This window comes from Cibotium barometz, chromosome 25 (genome assembly GCF_041138505.1).
Source record: "Cibotium barometz isolate CiBa-2024 chromosome 25, ASM4113850v1, whole genome shotgun sequence".
Lineage (NCBI taxonomy): Eukaryota > Viridiplantae > Streptophyta > Polypodiopsida > Cyatheales > Cibotiaceae > Cibotium > Cibotium barometz.
This window is the reverse complement of record NC_141070.1, coordinates 5,447,917-5,464,534: the sequence shown is the minus strand read 5'-3', so window position 1 is coordinate 5,464,534 and position 16,618 is coordinate 5,447,917. Positions and strand designations below refer to the sequence as shown.

Sequence of the window (16,618 nt, the reverse complement as noted above, 5' to 3'; positions counted from 1 at the left end):
TTTTACATTGAAAAGCACACCTATTTTTGTATTCAGTTCTATTATAATAGTGTAAAGCAATAAACAATTTTAAGAGCAGATTACAAAAAGAAAAGGAACCACTCGTTCAATAGTCAATACAATTTGAATTCCTATATTTTTAAAGGATAATGGGTCACTTCAATCCATTGTAAGTGTCCTTGCCCATTGGTGGGTGGTGTCTATTGCGTGTTCTTTTGTACTCTTCATTGTTATGTAAAAGACTTGGAACACTACTGATCTGCAATATGATAAAAATACTTGTTTCAAAATACATTTATGTCAAGATAGGGAGGATCAAGGCTCGACATATTATATATCCCAAACATATATCTCATTACTATATGCTCACTGATATTGGATGAGTAATGTGAGTGAGTATTCTAAAAGAGAAGTCAATCAACAACAACAGCCTTAAAATACTGGCCCACTAATTCAGCTTTGCCTGACAAATCAGATTGATTTATCAAGAGTAAAAACTGCTCCAAAATTTGACGTACTCACGTAAAAATATACAGCAAACAATCAAAAGTTTACCTTGAATGCCAACCTATAGTCAACATATATTGTGATATGTGGAATGGGGCTGGACATGTGCTTCTGCACTCTGGTGCAACACATGATTGGGTTGAATATCTGCACTTAACTGGATGATGCCAATGAAGATTCCTCCTTAGATCTGTTGCCACATGGCTCACTCTCAAGTTCCAAGCCCAAGTGCACTGCTACATGTCGAGATAAAGGCAGTTTCCATGTTAGATGAACTTTAATAGGTGAAAAAGACCTCTAGGCACCTTTCTCAAGGCATGCTTTTGTGCAAGCAAGAGCACTTCTTTTGCAATCAAGTCAGCCGCATCTGGAGCAGCTGCCTTCAAGGCATTCTCACGCATGCTTGACATCGTCAGCTTATCACCTGCCAAATGGAAGTATGTCTAATCCACTGCATCATTGGCAATGAACGAAAATACATGTGTACTGGTCAATACGATGATGGTAGCAGTAGTAGCAGCACATACACACACAAAATCTGCATGTGGCTTTATTTTTTTTGCCCCACTCTTATTCATGTGTACTAGTCAACACGATGATAGTGGCAGTAGTAGCAGCACATACACACACACACACACACACACACACACACAAAATCTGCATGTGGCTCTGTGTATTGTAGTTTTTTTTCCCGTCTCCTCATGATTAAGTGACACATCATGCATCAGGAAGGATCTATGGTTGGAAAGATGTCGTGATCGGGATTTCATCAACACCGTTGGATTCCCAAGTGAACTACGAGTGAACTGCTGGTAAACTCGGGGGTAAACTAGGGGTGAACTCGAGAGGTGAGAACTAGGGAGACATTTTTCGGCAAGAAAGTAAACTAGGGAAACATTTTCCGGTAAGAAAGTGAACTAGGGACCAAAATATCAAGATTTAAATTTAAAAACACTCCACAACCTGCTGGAAAGTATAGCATAGTGGTTAGATGTTGAAAGCTTGAGCGGATGGTTCCAAGTTCGAATCCTCTTTTGCATTGAGGTCAACCCCTCCAAAATTTTCTAAGTCCCAAAAATCCCCATGGTATACCTTGAGTTCACCCCTAGTTCACCCCTGGTTCATTTGCCTGACGGGAATCCAACGGTCTAGATTAGGCAAGATCGCGACGCCTCTTTTCAACCTTAGATCCCTCTTGATTCATAATGTGTCATTTAGTCTCATGGCCCCACTCTTATTCAACCCAGGGTGAAAGAGTGGTTGGTCATGCACCAACTGGGTGCCAAGTGTTGGGCCCACCCCCCACACTTGTGACACAATTGCTAAAGGTGTGTTCGGTGCCCATAAGGAGGTGCCCAAACAATAATGTGGGATGCCCTTCCTGCTCTGCCGCCCTTTTGTTAATGAATGTGAACCTACAAGGCATGTTATAACATAACAAAGCTTTTAAAAATATAACAAGTGTAAAAGTCATACTTACCACCTGTTCACATACCCACAAGCTATTTAAAGACAAGTTCACGTGCACAGTTCGCATAGTTCACGAGCGTGCATCCCCGATCCATGAACTGAACACGCAGGCCAAGCAAGCAAACCAAATAGTTCATGCGAAAACATTTGCCTAGCACACAAACATGTGATGCAATGCACATCTTGCAATGGACAATCTCCCATTCACGTAGCTTGTATCCAACGACCATTTCAGGCATAGACTACCTAGGCCTCCAAAATGTCATGTCCAGGATCTAGGCGCGGACCAAGTCCCAGCCTCACAAATCCAATCCAGGCACTCAAGCATGTAGTCCTAGACACATACAGCCGAAGGGCTTGAGTCCAGAGTTCAAAGGCTCAAAGCATGCGAGGCCATTTGGGCGCCCAAATGGTGACAGAGAGTGCTGGGCTAAGCGACTGCACATAGATGGAAGTTTTGTTCACAGGTTCTAAGGAGCATCAACAGAAAGAGTTACTTTCAGTTTTCCAGTTAAGTCTTAGAAATCCATAAGAGTGAAGTGCACTTTGCTCTGTGCAGTCTAAGAGGAGACATATCGGCAATAAATTTGCTTGCAAAAGAGATTCTCAGCAATTGCATGTGCTTCATCAGAAAATGCTCGAGTAAAACTGAGTTTAAGCTCACGCCTAAGCTCAAAGTGTAAGCTTTTGAAGAAAACATTTGAAGTTTTATGGTGTCCACTGCACTGGGTCAGAGAGGACTTGAATTTGTAGTTTTCTTTTTTGTGTGCCTGTCAAGAGGCTGTGCATCTGAAGAGCGAGGTAGAATGTGACCACGACACCAGAATTTGTTTGTATTTCTGTTTATTCTCAGTTAGTTCAGCAATAGATATCAGTAGGTTAGGTAATTGTTGTGCTTACCCCACATTGTGCAACTCTCTTCTCTTGTAAAGTAACTGTAAATAGCCTTTTGGATGTCCAAGCCAGAGGGCCATTGACAAACAAAGAAATAATATATGTTACATAAACTTAGACAAACTTGGTGTGTGGCCTGCCACCAAGGGCTTTTGCCCAATTGAAGAAGGGATTTGACTTTCAAGTGACATTCTTCCAACACTGAGGATGACCATGATCGATGCAATTCCAGCATTGGCAATTGCAATGGGGATGTGCGCATTTTGGAATTGAATTACCGTAAACAAAATTATGAGCACTTAATCATGACATATACACAACAACAAATAAAAGTATGCACTGTACACCACACGAGGGGCCAAGGATGGGTCGTCCACACCCCTCCCCCTCTCTCCTCTAGGTAATATTACCAAAAGGAGTCTGCTTCCAATACAAGATCACGGATGCCCAGGGACTCACCTCTAGCCTCCACTTGATTACTCCAATAAAAGTGAGTACAAGACAAACAAGAGAATTCATGTGACCACAAGTCACCAAGGCCAAAAGATACTCCTAACAACCAAAAGTCTTTACAGGCCGCCCTATTTGAGACACTCTTGTCAATCAAGAGTCTTTACACGTACATCCACCCTGTTTACAGCCCGTGCACAATAGTTATCAAAACATACCAACGGAATGAAACAGAGACCCAAAAACGTTTTAATAACAGCAAATAATCACGCAAACGGATCCCAATGCTACGTCATAGGGTTGAAGAGCAATATGAAAATATGAAATTCAAAAACCTCAAGGTACTTGTCCATTAGAAATCAATACATGATACAAAACCATGAGAATTAATGCACAATCGATGGTGAGCAATCTAATCCCTAGAAAGACTAGATACAGAGTAACTAGAACTCGATGCAAGCTCTTCCTCTTCTCTTGTCTGTTCCCATCCAAGATATGGTTCTGCCTTGAAACCACCAAGTGCACTCTCCTGCAAGCGAAGGTGTGCATTAACCTTAACAAGACCTTCCACCTTCTCAAAACTAAGATGATTCCTTTTTCTAGTTGCAATGTTCCTGGGTAGTTATCGTTTTTCACCGCCTGTAGGCGCTTTCTTATCTGCCCGTAGGCGATGCCGTGTGGGGTTTTGAACCCAAGACCTCCCGGTCCTAGACAAACATTTACCACTTCAGCCATCCCCTCATTGGCCCTTCTCGACCATCTTGTTACACCCCTCATATACCTTCTCGTAACAAGGCTCATCGCCATCCACCAACTGCACCATAAACACTATGGACTCAATGACAGTGATAATGTGGTTCATGTCAACCCAAAACTGATCATCAAGGCACCTTGTGTACACTACAATCCTTGCATGGCTTCTTGCAAGAGGTGATGTAAAAAAAAGGGCCCATTTTGCCCGCCTCTAAATGCCAGTTTTCGCCATGTTTTGAGAAGTTGGGATTTCAGTGTTTCAACACTGTTGATGAAGGAAGCCTCTCCAGCAAAACAGGATAATGGTGTTGGGACCCTGCAAACAGCCCGTTTTGACTACTATGCCATGCACAAAGTGCATCCACACCTGGCTGCCTTCTCCCGAAGCTTTTGGGCAACCCCTACTGCCCAGAGGTCACTTGAAACACCCCTTGTAAGTAGCTCGACCAGTCCATGTTTTCAACGCTAGATTCCCACACGTGTGGATGCCCAATACCCTCTAGACCTCCCTGGAACTCTACGGCCACGTCAAATCAATCACCAGACACCTGTTTCTAACCCAAATCGCATGCAAACCAGAATTTGCAGACCTGTTATGTAGTCGACCAGCCCTGTGAGGAGTCTATGTGCAGTCGACCTGCCCTGTAGCCAGTGCTCAGTCCTACTGCATGCTTGAAGATGATGGTAGTCCTATAGTGGTGCTTTGTGCAACCGTGTCTACTAGGGCTAGCTTCTGTTCAAATCTAGTCTCTGTGCTCGTGCCAACTGGCTGCCTGAGTGACCAAGCTTATACCCCTATTTTTATCTCAGATGTCTACGCTAAAGATGAGTACCCATAATGCACTTGTGAACTTGGAGAATCACCCATCTCCTTTCTTGTACATCCAAGACTCCACGTGCAATTTCAATACACCATGTGTACATGGCCAAAATCCACAAAGGCACCATGGATATCGCCTAGCCTTCACAAGATTCAATATCCATACGGGTTCTGCCCAAAATCCAAAATATCAGGCCATGCTCTTTGACTCTGTAACTTCCAGAGAGCCCGGGGGTTTCGCAAAACACTTGACCATTAATGCAATTAAACATTGAAATTGGCCACGACCTTAAACATATGCCACTTAATCCACATATGTACAAGCTTTGAGGGCCTTACTCTCCCCATGCGAGATGCCGGATTATCCATCTACAAAATGCCATAACACAATCCAACACGAGGCAACCATAAAATTCAGCTGGTACACAGGCTGTAGGAATGCCAAGCCAACAATATAATCCATAAACCTCCGTGTTGGTACTGATTCTTCCTTAAAAACCACGGGTCTTCATGCAATAGAGCTGGTACACAAGGTACAGCTCTCCATTTAGCCAATACAGCAATAACGTGGGCTAGTACCATAGCTACAGAATCTGAAACAGCTGGTTTGGCCCTCAATTCAGCCGGTACAGAAAGTACATGGGCTAGTACAGCACATACAACTCTCCATTCAGCCGGTACAGCAAGTGCATGGGCTGGTACAGTAGGTACAACCCTCAAATCAATCGGTACAACCCTCCATTCAGCCGGTACAGTACATAAATCAACCGGTATAGGAACGGTGCAGCCATCAAGAGGTCAAAGAAATAAGAAACCTTCTGTTGAGGGGACTGGAGGAGTCTAGGTGTCACCATTTGGTCCACCCTTATGATTTGGACAGTGTTTGGTTAGCCTAGACTTATTTTACAAAGGATGTGAATGGAGAATTTTTCCAAGGTATTATGGGTTGCCAGACAATCTGGAACTCTATGAATTGTGATTTCACACATACGTGGTATGGTGTGAGACAAAACACAAGATTGGGTGCCTGGAAGCTACAAGTAGCTCCACGAGTTGCTAAAAAGAGTTGGGAGAGTTATTTTCAGCTGGCTAACTTGCAAAAAAAGGTTGAGAGGGTTATTTTCACTTGGCCAACTTGTATGTGTGGATATAGCTAGCTTGGGCGTGTGCTTTTGAAGCTCTCCTTCTCTCTTGCGCTAACATACGAGTGGTGGTTTGCTGTTTTCTGTTCTGGACAGCCCCGTAAGTTCATAACAGGTCCTAGAGTACTCTCTCTCCATCATGTGCATATGCAGAGCTTCTCCGACTCATATCATTCAGGCACAAGCTTTTCTGTGAAGTGTTTACGGGCTGAAAACAGAATTTCAGAAATGGACAGCTTGTTTCTTCACAACAGATTAGTGTTTTATGTTTGCTCTTGGGTGCCGGAGGTGTTTTCATGGTGACCCGAGCATAGACAATAACTCTGGGAGTGATTATGGAGAGTTTCATCATGAAAAGCTCCTTGTTTTTTGAGTAATCTCAAAGAATTTGGCCTTGAGTTACAAGTGCAGAATTTTATGAGTTTGCGGGACAATGTTCTCGCACATTCATCGTGAGGAATAGAGAATTCCATTTAAGGGGGGCCAGCCGTTCCGGTCCTAGTGTGGTCTCCTATCCATATGATATTATTTTTCGGCTTTCGGTGTGTGGTTATGTTTAATGGCTATGGCCAGTGTTTAAATGCTTAAGTACAAATTGATGGTCATGCAAAAGTGTGTCAAAGACCTTAGTCCCCCAGGCTTGGCCTAGATTTGGTTACAGTGGCATCAAAGCATAGGCTTTCTCGGAAGCGGAGGCTTTCTTTCATCAATAAGGAAGAGAAAAGATCTCAAGTGGGGACCATGCTGACCATCATTGCTATTAAGTATGGCCAATCATCTTCAGAGTTTACGCTGTAAGAGAGAGTCACTACCGCTATGCAAAGGTATACTGTGGATTATATTATCAAGCTTACAGGCAAGTTGTATGGAGATATCTTTATGGATATGGTGAGGAGATATTTCTTTTGGCTTCATGATGAACCTGGTGGCAAAGAAAAGCTAAGTATACTTTGAGTTATGCAAAGTTGGTGCTTTTTTGCAATTTATTGTAAGTGTTTTTGGACACTTAACCCTTGTATGCCTATACAAGGAGAATTGTGTGTTGTTTGCCTTGAATTGTTTCAGGTAAACATTGTTTATGGTTGAAAAACCTTGTTTATATGGTTTTCATACGGATATGTCCAAGCACTAATGAGCATAAGTGAGATGGTTTCTCCATTAATCAAAGGCCCTAAATAGGCTCCAGTACATGGTTATTGGAAGGAGGAATCCATGAGCTCTTCAAGAGACTTGAGAATCAATTTAAATACCCCAAATTTTTTTTGTAAACTATCTCCTATATTCTAGGCAAAAAGTGACTACCCTTCGCTTTACTTCATGGTGAATGTAACTAGCATATTCTTTGTTTTTTTCACTAATAACGTTAACACCCTTGAACCTTCTCTCACTCTTAATATTGATGGATGATTATTCGCTCCTTTCAATACTCCCCCTCAGATGATTATTCATTACTCATAGATGTGTGGATTTCACTAATAACCTTAAAACCCTTGAACCTTTGCTTACTCTTAATATTGATGGATGATTATTTGCTCTTTCCAACACTCCCTCTTGAATCTATCACTCATAGACCTGCGGATGTACCAAGTTCTATGACTTGAGTTTCACCACTTTAGCCTTCCTTTGCTTGAGGATTTATACATATACGATGGTTTGGTGCATCTATATAGTTATCATTGTCTAAGTGATTCTTGGGCTCTATGCTTCAATGGTTTCATATATATATATATATTCTATTCTATGGCACTCTTTATTTGGGATGTATTGGACTTATGGAACTCATGGATATCTCATGGATCGATGATTTTTCTATGGATTTCTATTGGCGGCCGAAATGCTTATAAACTATGTGTAGCAAAAAATGTTTATGGAGCACCAAGATATCTATGCCTGTGAGTGATTCTTATCTTCTGTTACACACTTGAGCCCACCTCTCCTCCAAGGTGTGTGGTCCGAGTACCAAAACGGAATGCATGTGGTAGAGTGGACATGATGCCTTGTTGGCAGGGGACTTATGTCTACGCCAAGGGTCATGTGGACTGACATCTTGTTGGCAGGGTACTTATGTCTACGCCAAGGATCATGTGGACTAACATCTTGTTGGCACAGAACTATCTACACCAAGTGTCGGTAAATTGGAATCTGGTATGTTGGGGACTTGATGTCTGCGCTTAGATCCAATGGACATTTTACATCCGCGTGCACGGTCAATCGGTCTTCTATTTCTCGGCCTGGTGTTCGCATGTGTAAGCATAGAAGCCAGCGGAGAGTAGCATGCGTTTGACGTGACACTGGGGATTGGGGAACGCGTAACTTCTCCTTGGATATGGATTCAACTTGGAGTATGGATTCAACTTGGAGTATGGACAGAGAGACATGATTATGATATCTGGACTTATGGGACTATTTTGTCTCGCCCATTTATTTGGGACATGAATTCTTTCAGTTATAGTGGATTTTTCTCAACTTTGTCTTCTGTGTTGGAACTCACACACTCACACACAGAAGGGTTTCTTGCAAATTAGGGTTAGCTACAGAAACAGGAAGCTCACACACAAAGAGAGATAGGGGGAGAGAGAGCAAGACCCAAAATGTGTGGTGATCACAAATGCAAGTCAACTCTTGCATGTGAGTCACATCCATATAATATAGAAGTACAAAAGTTATATGGATAGAGTGTCCTTTCACACTTGATATCCAAGGGAAAAAATCACATGGGAAAAAATGCCCTTGGTTAAGCCCTATTCACATGTAGCACTACTATAAGTGAGCATATGCATACAAATCCCCCCTTACTGGAAGTGCGAACCTGTACAAGGTAGCATATCACTCTCTGTATGAGAGTAAGCCTAAAGCTTTGCGGAAAGCTTCAAACTTCTCTCAAGGTAAAGCCTTTGTGAACAAATCTGCAACATTATCCTGTGTAGGGCACTAAGATAAATTGATCTCCCTTGCATGTAGCCTCTCTCTGACATAGTGATAATGAATCTCAATGAGCTTGGTACATGCATGAAATATGGGATTTTGTGCCACGGCCATAGCACTCTGGCTATCAGTGAGAATGGTGGTGGGTGTCTGTTGACACTCACGAAGATCAGCCAATAATCTCCTCAACCATACACAATCTATTGTAGCTGTGAAGACTGCTCTGTACTCAGCCTCACAAGTAGATGTGGCAACAGGGGATTGCTTTTTGCTCAACCAAGATATGCACGAACTGCCAAGGAAAAAACATTTCCCACTGGTGGATTGCCTGGTATCATAATCACCAGTCCAATCTGAATCATTGTATGCATGAAGCTGCGAGCTACACCCCCCCCCCCCCCCCCGGCACAGCCCGAGATAGAACAAACCAAGATCCAAGGTATCCTGAAGATAACAGAAAATGCGTTTGATTGCTTGCCAATGCTTTGTGCCTGGGCTGTGCATAAATTTTCTCAACAAACACACCCCAAAAGATATGTCCGGCCTCGTGTTACACAAGTAAATGAAGCATCCCACTGCCTGGCTGTAAATGCCGGCCTCAAAAGGCTCACCAATATCATGCATAGTAAGCCGTGCACCTGGTTCTACTAGAGTAGAAATCCACTTACATTCTTCCATGTGAAACCTTTTTATGTACTTAGTTTGTTGCATAACAATGCCATGTCATCTACATACAAGATGACTATGAGAATATCGGCACCAATTTTCTTCACATACAATGTGCTTTCAGCTGGACTATTCATATAACCTTGGCTGGTTAGATAAGCATGTATTTTATCATACCAAGCTCTTGGAGCTTTCTTTAACCCATACAATGCTTTGTGTAACCTGCATACTTTGTTCCTCACCAAGAACTACAAAACCAACGGGCTGATTTATACTTCCTCCTGTAAATCCCCATTTAAGAATGCAATTTTGATGTCCAATTGATGCACTTTCCATCCTTTGTGTAGCCAATGCAATCACTGATCGGATTGTAGTCATTCTTGAAGTAGGAGCAAAAGTCTCCTCATAATCTAGTCCCTTTTTCTGAGAATACCCTTTAGCCACAAGTCTTGCTTTGTACGTCTCAACGGTACCATCAGACTTCCTTTTGACTTTGTACAGCCACTTTGTTCCAATGACATTCTTGCCTTTCGGCGAGTCCACAAAATCCCAAGTATTGTTCTTCATGATAGAAGAGATTTCATCCTGCATGGCTTGCACCTAGTGCCCATTCTCCTCTACTTCTTCATAAGAAGAAGGCTCTTCTAAATCAAAGAGACTACCCAAGGCTAATGCAGACTCCCCATGATGCATATTCAATGCATGGCTGGAACTAGCCCTTGTTCTACCTGTCAGTTTTGCTGCAAGTTTGCTATCTTGCAAAGTTTTCAGCAACCATCTTGGCACCGACTTGGTTGTGTCTATGGTTGTTTACTCTTCCTTGACAAGATCTTCAACTTCTTCCATATAAGGGGGCTGAATTGCTGGCTATTCCACATGTTCTACATGAGGATTTCTTGTGTAGGGGCTGGCTGATCTGAATCCCCCCTAATTGCAACGGGTAATAGCCCATCACGCCATCGCAGCGACTTCAGCCTTCCCTCCCAAACTTGATCCATGACACTCATACTGATTTTGTTCAAGATCAGAGTATTTTGGACAACATCTTTACCTTTTGGGAGGCGACAGCTTCGGCCAGGATGCGACAGCAGGACCTCATTGTGATACTCCTTGACTTTGAGAAAGCTTATGATAGGGTGGATTGGAGCTTTCTAGAGGGCACTATGAGCTGGATGGGATTCCCCATGGAGTGGATTCGTGGAGTCTCAGGACTTTATTCAGCATCTCACAGCCAGGTTCTCATTTAGGGAACCCGAGGCGACAGATTCCCCCTTTCCCACTGGGTTCGACAGGGCTATCCTCTAGCACCGTACCTCTTCCTATTTGTCGCCAAGGCCATGAGTAGTTTTCTCTCCGCCCAGAAGACCGGACTTCAGGGATTGCGTCTTCCCCTCCACGCACAAGAGGAGCTGCTGGACTCAAAGTTTGCAGACAACACAGTAGCCTACCTTGCTGGAGATATTGGGAATCTCAAGAGATTCGCGGAGGCGATAAGAGATTTTCTGTCGTGCATCACGAGCACAGATCAACTGGCACAAGTCGTGTGGTTTTTGGGTAGGCTCAACACCCACCCCGACTTGGCGACCAGTTGAGGCTTTCCAATGGATCTCGAGGGGCAATCCAGTCTGATACCTCGGCTACCAGGTTGGCATTAATATCTCTCCCGAGCAGCAGCTCACTTCGCTTCTTCTGAGTATTTGGAAGAAGCTTCTATATTGGAGCTCAGCGAGCCTATCCCTAGCAAGCAGAGTGGTGGTGGCGAACCATGTACTGCGTGCCACCATGTGGTACATCATCTCGTGCTGGGCCTTTTCTCGGGCTTGTATTGGCCAGGTACAGCGTTTGATCCGGAACTTCTTGTGGGCCGGAAGTGATGGAAGGCCAGCCAGGGCCAGGGTGGCATGGAGAGTGATCATTCAGCCATGTAGCAGAGGGGTCTAGGCCTCATTGATCCAACTATACACAGCCGTGCCCTACTGGGCAAGCTGATTGTCACAGGACTCCTACTTGGTGGTGAGCCTTGGAAGGATTTTCAGTCCACACTCCGAGCCTTGGAGGCCCATGGCCGCAGAGTACTAGATGGATCTTCATAGAGATGCGAGCCCGTGGTTTTAGTCCTGCCTTTGAGGACAAATTCGCAGCCAATCTACTTGTCCACCTCAAGTACACCTATAGAGGTCAGGATTTGATGTGGAGTCTTTATTTTCTGTGAAGTATTTACGGGTTGAAAACAGAATTTAGCTTGTTTCTTCAAGACAAATTAGGCTTTTATGTTTGCTCTTGGGAACCAAAGGTGTTTTCATGGTGACCCGAGCATAGACAATACCTCTAGGAGCGATTTTGGTGCAGAGTTTCATCGCGAAAAGCTGCTTGTTTTTTGAGAAATCTTGAAGACGTTGGCCTTGAGTTACAAGTGCAGAATTTTACGAGTTTGTGGGACAATGTTCTCGCAAGTTCAATTTCTCTCTTTGATTGGAAATCATGTGTACTTGGAAAATTGCCGAGCACCCACATCCTTTGTTGTACAAATAATAGAGAATTCCGTCGAAGGGGGGCCAGCCGTTCCAGTTCCAGTGTGGTATCTTGTGCATATGATATTATTTTTCAGCATGTGTGATTATGTTCAATGACTGTGGCCACTATTTAAATGCTTAAGTACAAATTGATAGCCATGCAAAAGTGTGTCGAAGACCTTGTCCACTGGGCTTGGCCTGGGTTTGGCTATAGTAGGAACTCTCCACATGTAGTAGTTGATGAGAATGCGGGCAACCAACATGGTAGAGGCTAATGTGCAGCAAGAGAGCCTCCCTAAATGAAGAGAGAGGACTCCAATTTATAGATTTGGGGCTCCCATGAGTGAAAATGAAAAGAGAAAGCTATGATGACAAGTGGAGAGTGACACAGAAACTGAAGTGCCAAGTGTGAGGCTACTTGTCTCACTTTGATCCACTTTCTTGTGACGTGTCCCAATCTAGGAGATGGGTTCTTCTTTAAACTTTATCTCTAAAAATTTCCCATTTGTCATAGGTGCTTTGGCAACTCTTGGTATTTTCTCAATTCCAGACGTAATAACGCGAACAGAATTTCCATTGGAGTTCGCCAAAAATAGCAACTCTCCTAAATTTCAGGAGTGTGATCCCCCATTCCCAAAGCTTGTATTTTCCAAATATTTAGACGTCTTGGAGTCCACCAGACCCCTTTCATTCTGGGAAATGTCTAGGCTGGTGACAGACTCCATATGCGCACCTCCCATATGATTCATATGCATGTCCATATCTAACATGCTCCACATGTCCCGAGAAGACAGGGGTTTGTGACAACAGCTCACTTATAGAGGGGTATGTACTACATGGACACTAAGTCTTCTTTTCTTCACAAAAACTTCAAGTTTTTGTTCCAATCACGGACTTTCTTGATCCCTACTTCTTGGCAAAGTGTGTAGACTAGACAAACTTGTACAAACTCAATTACGCTAAATGGACAATAGATAGGCCAAGCTCTCAAATAAGCCTCAATGTGGAGAGCAAACCTGTAGGTGCTCAACTCAAGATCAGGGCATTAACTTTAGTTGGAATAGAAACCTTGCCAAGTTCTTGACTTGGTTTGGGCACGTGATTTGAAGGCATGTGTTGATGGCATAATGTTGTTTTTCATAGGCATTTGATTGTAAATCTTCAATTCGCAAGAAACATTCAACAGCTGCACTCTTCTAGATAAAAGACTGTAATAGAATTAGGCCTGTTAAGAGCTTAAAGTGCCCGGACAGCCACAGTTTAAGTGAGTGTGAACACTTATGGCCATGTGTATAAGTGAATATCTCTCATAATACAAGGACTCTCCGATTGTGCAACAGAGTCTTGCTCTTGCTAATATCTCTCTCTAATGCATGCTAGTGAGTGTGTGTCAGTGAATTGAGGTGAGAGGAGAGACGAGTACATGTAGTGCAATGCGGCGGTGTGACAACGCTTGCGGAGAGACATGGTGGAATTTCTTCTCAAGGAGTTGTAGAGCTTGGAGATCTCAAGGGTTACGAACTTGGCCATTGGAAAGATCCTCACAAGAGTTGCAGCAGATCACCAGGTAATCTCTTGTTGGATGCGTTTCAAGGAGAGTTAGGATGAGACATAACACCTCGCAAGAGAGAAGGATACATGTGTGAGTCCAAAGCAAAACCAAAGCTATAGATATCGCTTTGCATCCTTGAAAGCACCATGGTTGAGGTGGTACCTGAGAACAGGGAAGTAGTGCTGCAACAAGTACGGTTGCGGCGCTTGAAAACATGAACTAGTGTGTACACTTGTCCATGATGACAAGATTCTTGAGTGGTGGCTGTGATGCCCAAGGACTCAATGGTGTGCAGCACGGGGGGACAGATAAACACAGGGGGCATGTGAGTAGGGTACAGTCAATGAGGGTTTACTTTGGTATGCATGTGATTCATCTTCTCCGTGCCATGCTAGGGTTTCTTCATGCTTTTGGGCACTAGAGCTTTCTATATGCTTCCATCTCCATCATGTGCAATTGTCCGGGCATTAAGGGTGTGATACATGACCATTCCTAATGTCCAATGTAAGTTACACCAGTTTGTAGTGCCCAAATTCAGCAGCAAATGTTGTCTTGTATGCAAATCTCTTTTGTAGTGTAAGGAGCATGAATCTGTTTGCACATCGCACTGCGTTAAACCTCATCATATTTTCTTACAACCTAAACCCCATGGCAAACAGATGATGCAAACGTTGCTGCAGCCGATGGGCACCACCTCACATGAGGATCGTATTTCCCCTATAGGCAGGCATAGGACTTTCCACTCTCCCTAACCCTAAGATTGGAGAGGCAGCAATCATGACTGATTAGCAGGATCTCAACCTTTTTTTCTTTTTTCTTTTTTCTTTTTCTTTTTTTAAAGGGGGGGGGGGGGTGGAACAAATGATAAATGGTGCAAGAGCAGTCCTTTGACACTAAAAGTAAGGATTAACAAAATGTGCCTACTATCCAAGCGATACAAACATATAATATATATATATATATATATACCTAGATGAATTCACCTTTTCGGAACATGCCCAAATTCACCTTTTCGGAACGTGCATGTTATATACTCATGGTAGTCAACCCACAAGACTATACAACTATCAACTCCAATATGCATAGTGTGGACTATATACTACGACATCCCCACTAACGTCATCAGTGCCCAATAGTGGGTGTAGAACCCTGTATCAAGATATGCTCTCACACACACACACACACACACACACATAATATACCCAAAAGGATCACAAAACCAACAATGTTAAGCATATTTCGTATAAACTGTTTGAGTCTTGAGAGTTCTGATTGGAATTTGGAAATAACGCGTTAATTAACAGGACGTTCATGCATAAAGATATGAAACTATAAGAAAACACCATACCCAACAACTCATCAATAGCAGCCTCAAGTTTTCCTGGGGTCAAACCACTGTCATGAAGTACTTTGGAAGCACCAGCATTTTGCAATGCGACAGCATTTTCGCTTTGATGGTCATCAACGACATACTTGAGTGGAATCTGTCCCAAAAACACAACATACTTTTGTCTTACTAAATGTCCATTGCGTCTCTCTCTAAAACAAACCATACAGGAAATTCACTTATTGAAACTTTCACCCTGTCCGCCTTCCCATATTTACTCACCCACTGTTGTAATTTTGTTGTCAAGAAACAGCCCCTTAATTCTCTCAAAATTCCTCAACCTTTCTAATCATGTTTTCCTTCCATAAATTCTGTTCCTAATTGAAGCATTGTAAGACAGGTTACATCCATATGCCAAGTCAATTGGAATGCCTTCTTGCCCTATACTGATTCAACCTCCCTGAAGACATACTATGCTTCCCACATTTGCCTTGGGAACATCACGAGCTCCTTCCTGCTATCATATCTATCAGGGTTGATTGGTTGCATTGACAAGTGTCTCTTTAGGCTTGCCATATATCTGGGTCAATGAGGGGGATAGGCTGATTTAGCCAAAAGTCTTTTGGGATTACAACAGTAGAGAATATCTAGCAGTTCTTATCCGTTTTCTTGCATCTAATGCCTTTGTTTGTTTGGCTTCTGGGTGGTTAAGGCTGAATTCTTCATTCCATTTCTCAAGTGATGACTCACATACCTCATCATCCCATCCATTCTCAGTTCTAGGGCTTTTTGGCGGACTTGACTGTATAGAGAAATCTCTGTTGGGCTACGATGTGGAGTGCATGGCCAAGAAGAGAGGCTTTTTCTATGTGTGGACAGGGTGTTGATTGGGGCAAGCAGGACAGATAATTTAAAGTTGTGAGTGGGTCTTGAGGAAAGTGATACTGAGTGACAATCTATGTACCAGATGGTAGGACTTGTGAGAGCTATTCAGGTTAAAAGCAAGGTGGCAATGGTCAGCACCTGACATGAGCAAGAGCACATGAAATATTGCATGTCAAAAATCAAGGCGGGAGACCCAATGAGGCAGCCCACAACGCTGCTCCCATCACTCCCATGCGAATGGCAAGTAGGGCTTGAAGATGTGGGCCAACATCTCATTTCATTACATATGAATAAGTAGATTTGAGTAAACCATGTGTTGTACCCATCTCAATCGAGTGTTTGCCCTACCCCATGACTGTAGCCCCCTTTTACTACTTATGTCAACCTCATGTGGCATGATCTCCAGAAGTGTAAACGCATCCTCTTGAAAGTCGAGTATCTCTGTTTGTCTTTCTATTGTCCTTCCTAGAGAGTTCTTCTATGTCTGCATACAAGGCATGTTATGGGGATCATGGTCCCAATCTGGCCCAAGCCTTTGAGTCGGGGGAGAAGTAGCATATTGCTATGTAGACATCTCGTGGCTGCCTATGCATTTTAACCTGAATGTATCTTGCATATCCATCTCTTCATACTATTAATAACATCTCACTGGTTGAGCCTGGTCAAATATTCATACAATACAAAAGAGTTCATGTGGGTGCGGTGTCATCCTCA

At 43.2% G+C, this 16,618-nt stretch overlaps 1 protein-coding gene across 9 annotated transcripts in view; it reads right to left on the bottom strand.

Moving 5' to 3' along the window:
* Window positions 1–16,618, bottom strand: part of LOC147624176 (uncharacterized) — a 111,624-nt gene continuing 95,006 nt past the window's right edge. Inside the window, exons 3-5 of one of the 9 annotated variants that reach the window (XR_015269060.1) lie at window positions 15,041–15,176; window positions 556–3,501; window positions 1–259 (exon numbers count right to left, since the gene is read on the bottom strand). Coding sequence is in view for 7 of the 9 variants with exons in the window: in XM_086819109.1 (XP_086675235.1) it covers window positions 774–931; window positions 15,041–15,176 (294 nt within the window). In the remaining 2 variants the exon portion in view is untranslated. The other 8 variants (XR_015269059.1, XM_086819116.1, XM_086819114.1 and 5 more) reach the window with 8 other exon arrangements.